General features: G+C 32.7%; 1 protein-coding gene across 5 annotated transcripts in view; it reads left to right on the forward strand.

Moving 5' to 3' along the window:
• Nucleotides 1-16,495, forward strand: part of CSMD3 (CUB and Sushi multiple domains 3) — a 1,140,077-nt gene that overhangs the window by 837,638 nt on the left and 285,944 nt on the right. For all 5 annotated transcript variants that reach the window (XM_081069899.1, XM_081069900.1, XM_081069901.1 and 2 more), the window contains 3 exons: nt 983-1,174; nt 5,673-5,799; nt 7,782-7,984. In XM_081069899.1, the coding sequence (XP_080926025.1) occupies nt 983-1,174; nt 5,673-5,799; nt 7,782-7,984 (522 nt within the window). The remainder of the gene's footprint in view (nt 1-982; nt 1,175-5,672; nt 5,800-7,781; nt 7,985-16,495) is intronic.

Here is a 16,495-nt window from a genome sequence, read left to right on the forward strand (position 1 = left end):
GAGAGAAAAACCTTGTCTCCTTGGATATGCGGTGGAAAGGATCCTGTGCTTTTGTTCTAACCTCTGGAATGTAAATACATCCCTCCAAGGTCCAGATTAACCTCCAGTGTCTCCAGTTTTTGTAATCTAGAGATGTCAATAAAGTCCTGGACCTCATTTTCCCTTAAAATGTAAACACTAACCTCCTACAGAGTTTGGTAAATCTCTCTGGAGTTCTCTCACTGTACTTCTTGTTGTAAAATAATTTATCAAGTGTTGTTCTAAGCATAGGGTCCCAAGTTTCCAGTAAAATTAATTCAGAAAGCCCCAACTCTGCAGAAACACACAATTATTTTCTCCACACCCCAGAGTGACAACATGTGGGAAGAACATGTGTTTTTTGTTTTGTTTTGTTTTGTTTTGTTTTTTCCCTGTGAGAATTTTTGAGACCCGTACATTTCTGGAGAAGGCAGAATATAACAATTCAGAGTGCTTCAAGCTATTTGCTATATTATATTACCTCTTGATAAAGTATGTTTTAAATATGAGACTATGTCACTTTCTTCTAAGACTATAAAAATAAAGCAGTCTAAAGTTATATTTGGAGTGGACATATACGTTACTTGGACAGTTATGATTTCACTCATTTTGTCTGAATTTTAAAATTTTGAAGATATAATCCTACTAGTTATATTGGTCAGAATCTATTGTTAGCTGTAAAGCACTTGAAGTAGGCAAGTAGCTTAGTACTATAACAAGCCATGATATTGTCATATAAACCATGGGGTATCATTGATAAATTTGAAAAATACAACACATTCTAATTTTCAAGAAATAAAAATGGTCTGTGCCTACTGTATAGTATAAAAATTAAATATGGTAAAAGTACTACAACTAGGGCAGAGTAATACAACTATATTAAAGTAATAGGAAGAAATGATTTATGCAGTTTTAAATTTTCCTGTTTAATTTCACTTTTAATAAATGTATATTCTTCTCATAGGTTTTGAACTGTCACATTGTGAGGATCCTGGCATTCCACAGTTTGGATACAAAATCAGTGACCAAGGCCACTTTGCTGGTAGCACTATCATTTATGGATGCAATCCAGGCTACACTCTCCATGGAAGTAGCCTTCTCAAGTGCATGACAGGGGAGAGAAGGGCATGGGACTACCCTCTGCCTTCCTGTATTGGTAGGATACTGTTTAAGATTTTCATGAAACTTTTCTATAGAAGTGTTACCAAAATATACTGTACCCTTCCAATGGATTCTATCTCTTCACACAAAACTCATACCTTAAATCAAGAAGGTAATGAGTGCTCACCATCTAAAATCTAGTCTCCTATCACCATGTATTTGACCCCCTTTACCCTTTCATCCTCCCCCACTCCCTTTTCCTCTCTGGAAACCACCCTTCTCTAGTCTGTATCTATGAGTTTGGTTTTTTGTTTGTATATTTGTTTTCTTTGTTCATTTGTGTTTTTTTTTGTTTTATATCCCACATATGAGTAAAATCTTAAGTTCTTGTCCTTTTCCGTCTGATTTGTTCCATTTAGCATAATACCCTCAAGGTCCATCCATGTTGTCATAGAGTATACAGACATTGTGCTATGAAATTGTACACCTGACATTTGTATGGTTTAACCAATGTTATCCCAATAAAGTTAACAAAAATAAATTATTACTAAGAAATACACTATTTCTAAAACCTTTTTAAAAAGAAGTTATTGGACTCAAACTGGTCAGAAATAAATTAATGGAAAGTCAAAGTGTCCTTTTCATAATCTCATAGATGAATACTTCTTTTTGTACAATATGGAGTTATTTTATTTCTTCTATGTTGATATAAAATTAAATTCACTACAATCACAAACATATGTTGAATCACATTGACCAGGTTTGTTTTGATATTAAAAAAAATACTGTCTGTCTTGCTAGCAAGGTAGATTAAAAACAGTAATCTTTTTCTCAATAACTTAACAAGGCTTTCTTTATATATATTCACCTTTTCTAAAAATCTGAGTACCTATGCTTTTATTTAATGTGTATGTAGCATAGCATAATTAAACAATTTCAATAAGATTCCTGTGATAGTGACATCGGATATATATTTACATGAAGGTAAAAAATGATTATTTTCTCTCTTCTTTGTGTAGCTGGAGTACTATGTTATTACTATCATCTTATAAATTAACTAATGAATACTGGGTATATGTGGGTGGGAGGGTGGATAGTAAAGACTTCTATCCCAAAGCTCAAATTGGTTCCAGGATGAAATACTAGGGCAACAAAAGAAAACATTTTTAACCAAACAGTAACTCCTCAGTAGGGAATAAACATGCAGTTATTCTTTAGTCATTCTTATTTTTTGATTGCATTTATAGAGGCACAAATCCATTCTGTATCAGGACTATATGAATTATATTGACTTAAATCTTTTTTTTAACAGTTTTACTAAGGTTTAATTGATATACAAAAAACTGTTCATATTTAATATATATAATTTGATGAATTTGGAAACTTGAAACTTTTGAGAAAAAATCATGGTCTTCGTTAGTTGATATAGTGAACATAGGAATCTCAAAAAAATTGCCAGATTACAATTTTTTAAAAAATGAAATTTCAGTTGTTAGAGGCCCTGCAACTGATTGATTGCACAGTGTTTTTGATGCCATGAGACATCTACTGGTTCATTAAAACATAGATCCATGTAGAAAACAAACATGTTTATATCTAATCAAAATGTAATCATAGCCCTTTCTTTTCAGACAGCATCTGAATTTTGGATAGATTATAAGGGTAATATCTAAAATAATAATCATCCTAAACTGATAAAGCTTGGGATTCTAGCATATAACCAACAATCAGCCCACTGGCATTGATTATGAGAAAATGTAGCATTGATTAATTCTCTCTGATGTTATATTCCTTGATGCGTAATGGAAATATATTGAGAAAATCCTTAAGGGTTATGATAGCACAAACTATAAACTTGTAAATGCTGACTTGCCATGCTGTCCCTAAAATTAAAGTCACAAAATAAATACATTAAAAAACATTTATTTCCTATGTGTATTGAACCAAGCTGAAGACATTCTTTATTTTTTTGGAAAGATTTTATGCAAATGGAAGGACAGTTGTTCTGGGATCAGAAAATTTTGATTATGCTTGCAACAATGCACTTTATATTTACAAATATACTAGGTCCAACTTAATTATTTGCTACTGCTCAAGATTTCATGAGAAGGATGAACTTTTTTTTTTTTTTCAGTGATAGATGATCAGCAATAACAGCTGAAAAACAGTTGGACACATGGCGTGTCGTGCTGATGATTTCCATGTTAACAGAAGATGTAATTCTATTTTAGATGTTCTCTACTGGCAAGAATTAATAACTTTACCACCTGGCCTAAGATTTTAATTTTCTGTGCCTATTAACCTTAAATATTTATATGGCTATATTTTTGCCTGTGTCAAAAGAGAAACTTTTTCTCAATTGTATGGATTATTTCTGGGTAATTATGTTTCTAAAGCATATGCATCGATCAAACAAATTAATTTTTTAAGCACCATAGCTGAAGGGATTTAACCAGTATTCCTTCTTTAAACACTATTTTATTTTTATTCTGCACATTCTGTCAGAAATGAACTCTAGTGCTGTGCCATATCACATCGGATCATTTGAAGTCAAAATGCCAAGCAATATTTGTAGCAAAGAAATATGGAGAGAGAAAAGATCAATGTTTAAATTCAATATACAACATAGTTCACAAAACTCCAATTGACTGAAAATTAATCTGGAGGACTGAAGTTCTAAATTTGTTCTCATAATAAATATATGCCAACGATAGTGGTAAATTATAAGAAATGATGAAAAATGAATTAATATAGTTACACAGTTCTAGTTGTTCAGTGTTTTTGTTAGAAAATGAGAAAAACCACAATAAGTGATGGTGACATCTTAAGTATCGATATCTTCTGATTTACTTTAAACATGACAGGTCTATGACTATAAATTAAATTGAAGTGATGTTACAATACAAAATAAAATTCCTCAGTCCTCTATGGGTGTGTGTATCAGTCAGAGATCTTCAGAAAAACAGAATTAATAGAATACTAGATCTATCTGTATCAATCTATCTACCTACCAACCTACCTACCTACCTGCCTGCCTAAAGAAATGTATGTATTTTGTGGAATTGACTCAAGCAATTGTGGCTGCTTGACATGTCCAAAATCCATAGAGAAGGCCAATAGACTAGAAACTCAGGCAGGACTTAATGCTGCAGTCTTGAAGGAAAATTTCTTTTTTTCTAAAAAAATTCAGTTTTTGCTCATAAGGCCTCCCATTGACTGGATGAAGGCCACCCACATTCTCAAAGGTTCTCTCCTTTACTTGAAGTCAACTGATTGCAGATATTAACCACATTGATAAAATACCTTCACAGCAACACCTAGACTAGTGTTTGGTTAAATAACTAGGTACTAAAGTCTAGCCGAGTTGACACATAAAACTAACCACTACAGTGTAGTGAAATATATAATATACAAAATTTTAGACACAAATTTACATATATGAATAGGGCCTATGTATTTGAACCATTAGATTCTGTTATTCTCTTCCAAATGCTAAAACTGTGTCTTTGACCTTTGCTCTAGTAATAAAAACAAAACAAAACAAAACAAAAAATCTAGAAGCTTAATTCAGTCATTAAATTTGAGTAAGACAGAACCAGTACAAAGCAGAAGAAAATGTGTATAAGAGTATCTTCAAATATTTAAGGAAACAGTAAAGTATTTTAATTTTGGTTATTTTTGGTAGGAGAGAATCTGGATAATTTGCAAGTGTAAAATATATAACACAGTGTTTTCTTTGTTTCTAGGGCTCAGAGATGTTGAGCAATATATTAACTACAATACTTAGTTTCTCTCTTTTTGAATACAGAGAATTCTTTCTAGATTATCTGCTTACTGAAGTAAAACCACTCCAGACCTCCCAATATCTTAAATAGTATTAAAATGAGAGGGAATCCCCAAAAGAAAAAAATCAAATTATATTGTATGAAAATACATACATTTTAATTCGATAAATTTTATAAAAATTAGAGACCACATTAAATCAAAACCAAACTACATTTAACTGAAGTAAGAACTCTAATAAAAATGCCACTTTGACTTTTGAGAGCTTAAAGGAGGAAGTGTTTAGAGTGATTTAAAGGGGAATAAAAGGACAATGAAATTTAGAAGGCCTGACGGACTGCAGTAAAGATTAGTTTTTCTCAGAGGTGGGGTTGCAAGATGAATTATTCAGCCTACAACCAACTAGCAGTGAGCAACTTGCCATCTGTTTCCCCTTTTTAAATTATCATTATTTAACAACACATCTTAAAATGTTTGGAAGCCTCAACTCAGAGCTCTTGAGTGTGTCTTTTTTTTATATTCCCCAATTACATTCATTTTATTATATTTTATGTTATTTAACTTGACACTCTTGTTTCATTGTATAATATGTTCTTGCTTCAATTAATACTTTAATCTGAGAAAGCATATACCAAATACATCCTTTCAAGAAGAGTGAGAATCAAGTCTTAATTTCCTTAAGGTGAAAAAATACACACTCAAATTTGCACATTGTTTTGAAAAGGTTGGGCATTAAACTGTGAGTTAAATTTTCATTCTTTTTTTATTAGCTGAATGTGGAGGTCGTTTTAAAGGAGAATCATCAGGAAGAATCTTATCTCCTGGTTATCCCTTTCCATATGACAATAATCTCCGTTGCATGTGGATGATTGAGGTAGATCCAGGAAACATTGTCAGGTAAATGGATTTCATTTTCTCAAAATTACTGGGGATTCGGAATTTCCTGTTCAACCCTTAAAAGTACAATATCAGTCTACATCAAGATTTTTCAATATTTTTAACCTTGGCAAGCAAAAACTTGGTTTTCATCAGTTAAACATGAAAAAGGTTTCACCAACATATTTATTGATTTATGAGCCACAGAGGTAGGCCATATAACCCCTTAGAGGGAAACTTTTCATAGTTTCAAGAAGGCACAGAAGGTGAGAGTTTTTCCTGCTTTTTGGGCCCTCTACTCTTAATTCTTGATGACTCAAGATGCTGAGTCCGACATTTTCATAGGTATACAGACTTGTCTGGGTCACTATCATAAATTCAGCCTCAAAAAACATTAGAAGAAATAAGGATAGAAGGGGACTCAATAACTATCGTCTGTCTTCTGTGGCTTTAGGCCTATTTCTGAAGCATCTGCTCTCTGCTCCTTTAATAATGTTTTATTTCCCTTTAGATGAGGGCAGAACCATTGCCTCCTAAATCATACCAGTAGGGTTCCAAAGCTATCACATGCTCTCAGTCTTAGTTTAACTATTATACTTATGCCTGGGAATGAATTAATATATTAATAAATCGTCCTTGACATATGAGCTAGTTAGTGTTTTATTGCTCACAAAACTTTAAACGTAAGGATTCCTGCTTTATATAAATGGAATTTCAGACATGCTTCTGGGTGGTGCACGTATGGAAAACAAGTATCGTCCTTCAAAGAACATGCTGAAAGGTACACTGAATACATTGTTGGATGTAAACTGGTACGTTGTTGCATGTGAAACAGATACTTCACTTTTGCAAGGGAATTTGCAGAATTCAAAATACACTACAGTAGATTGGTCTGCAGACTAGTTTTGTTTAGTATAGATCATGTGTTGTTTTATTTAAATGTTAGAATTAGTAAACTTGAAAATAATTTCAATAGGATTTTTGATTTTTTTTAAATTAAAGAACAATATTTGATATTAAATTGCAACCCCAATTTAAATCCACATATAAAACATGAATGCAATATATATGTAGAGTGAGTTGAGTTGTTGATATAATTGGAGTTTTCATTTTGGCACTAGCCACAAAATGTATCAGATACTAATTCTGTCTAGATTAGACATAAAGCAGAATAGGTTTTATATGAAATTGTGTTGTGTTTTTATTTTTGGAGGTTTTGTTTGTTTTGTTTTGTTTTTGAGGTTGGGAAGACATTATTTTTCACATTAATCAGTTCCCTTTTAGTCCTAGATTTCTGAGTGTGATTATAAGGTTGAATTTTTTGAAAATATTTTTTCTGTGTCTATTGAGAAGTTCATGTGATTTTTTTTCGTCCGTTGTGTCTGTCATTGTGATGGTATAGATGAATTCCTTTTTGAATGGGAACTATTCTTCAATTCCTGAAATAAACCACATTGGAATCTAATCAAACAAACAAACAAACATGAACACTGGTAAAAATATGTACAATGGAGTCAGAAACTTTTATTCAACTCATGACTCTGCCACCCTTTGGGCAATTTTATTTCATCTAGCTAAACTCCATTTGCCACATTTATAAAATTGAGATGAAACTCATTCCTGTTTCATTGGGTAATTGTAACACTTAAACAAACAAACAAAAAAATGTAATACATTTTACACAGTGCCTGACAGGTACCAGATCCTCTGTAAGAGTCACCTGCTATTGCCATAGTTGAAATTCACGAACACTAAAAAGAATGTATACCTGAAATTTTGCTACTTTGCGAAGGTGATGTAATAGTACATTTAATCATATTCTAAGTAAATAAGTTATACTGCTCAAGAAATTAATTACGTTTATATATGCTGTGTACATTTTTTCATCTGAAAGGATAAAAGAAGCATCTAATAAAAGCAAAGATGCGTATTTGTTATATTTTTTATGTAAAATTGAATCCAATTTTAAAATAATCAAACAAATAAATATGTTTCTCCCACAGCCTACAGTTTCTTGCTTTTGATACGGAAGCATCACATGACATACTCCGAGTCTGGGATGGTCCACCAGAAAATGAGATGCTCTTAAAGGAAATTAGTGGATCTCTTATTCCTGAAGGAATCCATAGCACCCTCAACATAGTAAGCATCCAGTTTGACACAGATTTTTACATCAGCAAATCTGGATTTGCAATTCAGTTTTCAAGTGAGTTACTATTTTATTTCTTAAATGCAAAAATAGGAATGCTGTGCAAAGAGTTATTTACTGATCAAAATTTAATTTTAAAAATTTAATGATTTGAACTATTCTTATCTAAGCTTTCTATTCATCTGCAGTTAAAGTGAAATATATGTGGAAAAGAGAAATACAATTCACTTTGAATTAATCAATACATTGTTGAGAGTGTCTCTACAATTGTTAAACTAATTTTCCTTAAAATACAGGTGATGTTAAAATGATTCAGCGAGTGAAATAATTACAATACAAAAGCTTGTAGTATGGATTTACCATAAAGCTGTATTTCAAAATGTGAAATTTTTGTAGGTACGGAAGGAAACGAATACTTGCCATTACAAAAAAAAAAATGCAACTCTACATTTTTACTATTTTTTCTTCTTTTAAAGTTCTTACATATTCACAAATGTCTTTGACAAAATACTTTAGATCTATTAGTACTTTTAAATTAAATATTTCCTATAACAATGAAATGCCATTCATTGTAAGAAATTACCAGTATTCATGGCTATTCTTTTTATTTTTCAAGACACTGATAAGTGGCTAAATATATTTTGTTTTATAAGAGGAATTTTGGTTTAGTGTAAGCTGAGAAAATGGAAATTTAAAAAATTTAATTGCTATATTTTTACTTTTATTGCCAACACACATTATCTCTTTGCGAGAATTATCTAGTGGATTTTCTAATTGTATAACTTTTAGAAAATCCTATTACCAGACCTGTGAAATTTCCGAAATCATCTATAAAAAGAGTACAAGCCAGTATTCTTCAAATATACCTGAATTCAAGCCCTAGCTCCTTATTAGCTGCTAACTTTGGGCATAGTAAATGCTTAGTAGTTAGCTCCTTATTAGCTGCTGACCTCATCACTAGAGGCTAAATTTTCTAGTTTATCTAGGAATAATAGTGCTTGCTCACTTCATAAATAAGTTATTAGGAAATAACATGATCACATGTGCACAGTACTTGATATTTGAGTAGATAGTTGGTGCCTCGTGGACTATTATCATTATATGAATAAATGTACATTGAAATCATTTGGAAAAAGCATGAAGGATTTTTGAAATTTGACCGTCCACAAAACATATCAGTTTAGATAAATGACTTAGTAATACAGCTAAACCATTGTCAGACTTTCTATTCATGTATTTTACGTTAAATACAGTTGTCTGAATAAATGAATAACACAAATGAATTGTTTCGTATTGCATAAACCAAACTTGTGTGAAAAAAGTGTAATACAGTGTAGAAGAATCAATATCTATACATCTGTACTTTATATATATTTTGAGGAAAATAAAAAAGTTTATGAAAAATAAGACAATTATAATTGGTGAACATAAATATCTTCTAATTCTGAATCACCAATTAAACGTTCATCATATTTATATCTTCTATTTTCTATTGTTTATCCCTCTATTTTGATGGTAGGAAAAATTTGTCAGAGCCCTGCTCATGATTGCTGTTCAGTTGCGGTTCTTTCTGATTATAATTTGGCAACTAACAATTCCCCTTTCCCTTACCTTAAATTAGTAATAGGTAATGTTTTACATTTAAATGGTTGTTATGATTAAATATCTGACTGCACTCACATGAAGCAGTGCCTCAGGCTAGTGTTTGTGAATGCCACGTGCATGTACTTAAGAGAAACAGGCTATTTTATATGAGTTTCTGGGAATTCTTAATGGTTGCCTATGAAATTAACAATGCATGTTTGTATTTATTGTATTTTGGGGGCATATTAAAATTATAGAAACCATATGTATCATACCAGAGTTTTAATAGATCTACCTTAATATTCTTTTAAGAGACATAGCAATTTGCACTACTGATCTGAGACTAAAAACCTGCCCATTGAAATAAAATTACTTTGAGGGTTAATAATTTGGGAATGGCATCAACCAATGACAATTGGTCCCTTGGTTGGAGATGTTCTGTAAACTCATGCTTACACAGCTTTCCAAATTTCCAGATTTCAAATTTGAAAATATTCTTTTAATGAATTAAGTCTTGTTTGGTGTGTTAAGAACCAGGTTAAGTATTTTATATACATGATCTGACTGAATCTTCACAAAAGCAGTGGGAGATATGTTATGTCATCCCCATTACCCAAATAAATACTCTAAGGTTCAGAAAGTGAGTTAATTTGTTCAAGGTCACATTGCTAGTAGATGACTGCCACTGTGACTCAAATCCACATGTGTTTGAAAGAAACTTTACACCATGTCTGGTGCATAGTAAATGCTTAGTAGTTACTACTATTATTATGCTGCCATTATTACTTAGATATATTCATATATATATATATATGAATATATATAATATATATGTATATATATATATATATATTAATATGCTCCAGGAAATAGAAAGCTTTTAGTTATATATTATCCATTACAATGAAGTTCTACAATTTAATCAATTTGTGTTCCTGATTAGCTCCCAAGTACCACATCTATTCATACTTTGGAAAAGGAGGTAATTAAGTTTGGATAAGTAAGCTTGCGAACTTTCCACTGTATAAACACGTGGTAGAAAGTTCGTGAACTTAATTGTCTGAGCTTTTGTAAGTAGAGTAGTGAGGGGGAATGAAGGAAAGCTGGACTGCATGCATGTCTATTTAAAAGGGACAGGTGACCCCTCTATTATAAGGCATTTTGTCCTACAGGAAGACAGGCTAATTTTAAAGTGGAACTTGAAATAAGGAGTTTTATGTAAAGTCATCTAATTTTCAAAGAAAACGACTGACTTTAAAGAGAATGTTAACAGACTATAGGCCAACAAACCACTACTTAAGGTCAATTTGGCTTGCAGGTCGTGTTTCCCACTTCAGTGCCATACCTAAAGTCCTCTTCCCTAGAATAATTTATCTCATGTTATGCATTCATTTATTTGTCCATTCATTCTCGAAGCATCTATTAAGGACCAGATGTTAAAACAGATGTATCACTATTTCTCAATTGCACCTTCTCTTTTACTCAGGCAAATCTTAGTTTCATATAAATACACACACACACACACACACACACACACACACACACACACACACACTCACTGTACTGCTTTCTGCCTCCATACCTTTAACCTTAAATGTTTTTCGGCTTCCTTTTGCTTAAGCTTTGCTCCTTCTTCCAGACTCAGCACTAAGATCTCTCTCTATGAAACATTTTCTGACCTCTATGAAACGTATTCCAGAGGCCAGGCCCCAGGCACAAGCTGCAATTTTTCTTCCAAATAAAGATGAGAATAAATGGTTTAGCAATCCATTGTTCTGAAGAAGTTTTAATTATGTGATCTTTGCTTCCCCAAATACATTGTGAGTAACTTTGTCTCCCTAAATGTCTGTAAAGAGCAAAGATTCTGTGTAGGATGATCATATAATTTATTACTCTAATCTAAGATCATTGTTTTTAGAGTGAAAGGGGGAACTCTTAAAAATGAAGCTAGACATCAGGTATAAACCAGGACAGTCATGGCCAAATCAGGATGTATCATTTTAATTGTCAGATATTCGTTCTCTCCTTTCTCCTCCTGCTACCACAATGCCCATTCCTGTTTTGAACAAACACCTGTGGTTTATTGAGTGTCGCATTAAAAAAAGAAAAAAATGAGTCAGGCAGTAGTAGCAGAACTGTCTTCAGTAACAAAATACAGCCAATGAAATGTATTTCACTGAACTTGGCGCAAAGGGACTTTAAATGAAATGTAGGTCACTTAGGAATGTCATAATCATCCTCTAGCCACTATCAGCAGCCTCGTGCCTTCTATCTCCTGCTCTAGTCATTCTTTGTAGAGGCTGTCACTGTGATTCTTGGTATTATAGTCTTCAAGGCCCTTTTCCTTAATCAGAGCTACTTAAGTCTGACATTGCCACCTCATGCTGTCCTGGGCACTGTCCTTGGTTCTCAGCAGACAGCCTCTATATCTCCTGCTTAAATTGTAATCTGCCTGTCTTATTCCACTTTTGTTCCACAGGGAGGCCATCTTTGAGTATCACGCTGTCATTTGCCAACAGAATAGATGATTTTGACAGAGCCTTTTTTATGCTCTTCACTCTTTGACCTCTCTGTTAAGAATCTGCCCCTGCTGAGCAATACAAAATACCAAGGCTCTTAGCCTCTACTGTTGAATATTCTCAAGGAAATGGATCTCTTAGCCATGAGAGGTTGATGTCTCCCAGCCTCGCAGGCCTGCATGATGCCCCTTGCCTGTGTTCCCATCCTCATTATTACCGCCTGCATTGCTGTAACAGTTGACTGGCCACTCACTTCATTATCGCTCCAGCCAGATTTTTCTCCACATTTCCACCTCACTGATGTTTTTAAAATACAAATCAGACATTACTCCTCTGTTTAAAATTCTTTAATGGCCACACGGTCATTTTAAGTTCAGAACTTTGGGATTGCATATAAAGCCTCCACAATTTGCATCTCAACTACCCACTAGCTTCATCCAGCACTATTCATTTCCATACATCCTGTCATGTAACCCTGCAGGACAGTGTCCTTTCACTTTTCGGCTTCTTTTGTGAACTCTCTTCTATCTTCCTGAAACACTTATGTCCACATTAAAAATCTATGAATCTTAGTAATTTTCCAAAGCCCAGGTCAAATGATACTTCTAGTACTGATGAACAACGAGGCAGAATGAGTCACTTCCACCTTGGCACTGCTCTGGTGTTATGTGCATATTGTCTTAGATGTCCCAGCCAGATGTCCCAGCCTAGGGTCCCAGCTTGCCCAGGATAGTCTTGGTTTATGCCTGTCATCCGGGCATTCTGACTGGTTTGGCATTTGGCCTGTATTTTCCATTTTTCTAATAAAGCACACTATCATTATTAATAGGTCTATTAAAATAGCCAAAGCATATTAATTAGGGCTCTACTTTGTATTTGATCTCACCTAGTAGTGTGTGAGATGTGTTTTCAGTCCTCAGAGTACTTATAACACACGGTTAAATTTGAAAGACAAAAATTGATAACTCATCTCCATTTCCCAATCTTTTCTAGATGCAAGGTAATTCACTCTTCCCTTTCAAGGACAACAGCATAGGGCACTTGTAGATAAAATGAAATATTCTCAGATACAAACACCTAATCCCTTGTGATCATGGATGGTAGTGGGAGAAGCATTTGATGAAGTTCCTCTGCCAGCTATTTAATATAACAGCACATTGTATTATATTCTGTGCTGTGGTTTAAAAACTGTATAAAGCTGCCTGGCCATGAATTGGCTGAAGTATTAAAATACGCGCAGAAAGAGAGGCTCTGTAGATGTGCTGTATCGCTATAGAATATAATGTGAATGCTCTTGCCAGGAGTGTATTTCTTTATTGCATGTGTTAAATTCACAACTATTTATTTAATCATAGCAATACTTTAAAGATTACTTTCGCAACAGATACTTATGGAAGCAAAGGGATTTTTTTAAAAGTATGATTCATGAAAAAGTACACGCTGAATATTAATTTCTTAAGAAAGCTGATTCCCCCAAGATGTCCAAAAGATAGGTCAGTTCAGCTGAATGTGGCTGTCAAGAAGAGCCCATGCAGAGATCATTAAGGACATCAGACAAACTTATCCTTGCCAAAGTTGAAACTTCACCCAAAAATAGCCTGAAAGAACCTAGACTAATTTTTATTACTATGTGTAAATCAAAGTATTCGAGTACATCCAGAAACACATTTTATAAACAACAGGGAGTTCTGTTTGATCTCATTTCAATAAAACGTATTTAGATAAGTGGGGGGAAAGGAGAGGGGAAATTGTGCTGATTGGTTATTTTTATTTATAACCAAAAAGTTAGTGTAATACTGAATTAAATGAAACTTCCTTGCCTTGTGTATGATGTTAACATTCTGTAAGCCATGGAGGGGTTACTTTTCTATTCTAAAATATAGTGGTAATGTGAAGCCATGATAATGTATTGAATTCATCCTCATCATTTTCAGTAAGTCCGATATATTAAATAAGTCATGATTATTTTAAAGTACCTATCTTTTATAGCCATGTTCTTTTTAGTGGAATCAATTCCTAAATAAAAGAGTTCTCTGGTGTAGGATTTATAATATCTTTGGCACCATGACAGAATTGGTAGCAATAGGGCAATTTTTTTTTTTTTTTTTTAGTATCTTGTCAACCTAAATTGAAAGATGGAATATTTTGATTGATAATGTAGGGTGTATGATATACATGAAATGTTGGGACGTTAGACCTAGCAGTGTATTAATATTTTGAGGTATAGAAATCTGGTATTCTAGTTAGAACATATTATGTACAAGTTTTAAGATGATAAATCATTGGAATAGCTGTTTAGATTAACTACATGGTTTTTAGACTTCTTGTAGTTACATAATAAAGATTATGTATAAATTGCTCATAATATCTGTGCACTAATCACCAAAAATTTCTAATAACATCTCAATTAAAAAGAAAACTTACTGGGTATTCTGCTTTTTCTTGTCTGGGAAGCTCTTTATCCCTCGTTTGATTCTAAATGATTTCTCCTTTAATTCTAAAGGAGAAATAAAGAGCTTCCCAGGTAAGAAAAAGCTGTAAAGGATTTCATCACCACCAAACCAGGTTATAAGAAATCTTATGGGACTTCTTGAAGAAGGAGAAGGAGAAAAAGAAAATTAAAAAATATGAATAAGTAAAATAAAATAAAATAATATCAAATTCTCACTGACAAAGACAAACACATAATAAAAGCAGTGTATCAACCAATGCTGAAGCTAGTACAAAGGTTAAAAGGTACAAGTAGAAAGATCATATGTAATTACAACAGTAAATACATACACACAAACATATATGAAAAAGTAAAAACTAATGACAAAACAAACATGGAGGGAATGAGTAAAAATGGTGGTGATTTTAGAATGTTTTTGATACCATACATAGCTATTAAAATATCATTGCCTATATTCCCTGTACTATATTTTACATCTCTGTGATTATTTTCATAATTGCCAATTTGTACTTCTTAGTAATTCCTCACCTTCTCACCCTTTTAATTTTGTTAAAAATGAGACAAAGATAACGTTAAAATTTCTTATTAAATATACATTTATTTGTTTTGTGATCATAAAAAAATATAAATTATTGTGACACAGAACTTCATGATAGAAACAAACTTCTTGTAAAATTAAAAAAACAAAAGTGTACTTAGATTTGGTTGTGGTGTACATGTAATTCATAACTGTGACCAAACAAATTCTATCCTTCACCATAAAAACTATTGCAAAAATTTACAAATATTTTTCTGTACAGTGAAATAATTGCATTATATTTGTGTATATTATAGGGTAATGCTGATTCAAAAATGGATAAGTAAAATTTAATATGTCAGTATTGTTTTCTCTTTTTTCTGCTCATTGTCATTCAGACTTAGAAAGGTTTTTGTTTGTGAAACATTTTCTTTTTGCAAAATCAACCAAAACGTTCTAGCATGGTGTTGATTTTTTTTTTTAAACAAAACCTTCAAATGTGGTTGTTTTTCATTAAAATCAGCTGAAAATGTTCATCAAAATATTCAGTTTTTGAAAAGGACCCCTCATACACTGTTTGTGGGAAAGCAGATTGGTGCAGCTGCTATAGAAAGCAGTGTGGAGGTTCCTCAAAAAATTACGAATAGAATTACCATATGACCCAGCAATCCCTGTCCTGGGTATCTACCCCAAAAATCTGAAAACATTTATCCATAAAGACATATGTGCTCCAATGTTCATTGCAGCTTTATTTACAGTTGCCAAGGCATGGTAACCAAAGTGTCCTTCAATAGATGAATAGATAGAGAAGTTGTGGTATATATACACAATGGAATATTACTCTGCCATAAGAAAAGATGAAATTGTACGATGTGCAACAACATGGATGGATCTTGAGATTATAATACTAAGCGAAGTAAGTCAGACAGAAAAAGTAGAGAACCAAATGATTTCACTGATACAGACAATAGTTTAATGGTTACCAGGGAGTAAGGGATCTGGGGGTGGAAGATGAGAGTAAAAGGGATCAAATATGTGGTGATGGAAGGAGAACTGACTCTGGGTGGTGAACATACAATGTGATTTATAGATGATGTACATCTGAAATATATGCAACTGAAATATATGTAACTTGACTAACAATTGTCACCCCAATAAATAATTAAATTAAAAAAAGAAACTCACTTTTCGGAGCGCTAAAGATCTTCAGCTTTTGAAATTTTGGGTGAATTGCAATTATTTAAAACAAAGTTTGCAAACAGAAAGACATTAAAATGTTGTCTCTATAAAGGTATGAAAGCTCAAACAGTGCACAATGATAATTTTAAAGTATCATTGTGCTTTAGTGGGAATTAACTTGTGGGAAGGAAAGATCTTTTGATGAAGTTTTTATTTTTAATAGGATTAAATGTATACTAAAATGGAATAAAATTGAGACAACATACAATTATAGAGCTTGTAAGTGAAATATTCAAGAATCACAATTTAAAACAACT

This window comes from Rhinolophus hipposideros, assembly GCF_964194185.1.
Source record: "Rhinolophus hipposideros genome assembly, chromosome: 13".
Lineage (NCBI taxonomy): Eukaryota > Metazoa > Chordata > Mammalia > Chiroptera > Rhinolophidae > Rhinolophus > Rhinolophus hipposideros.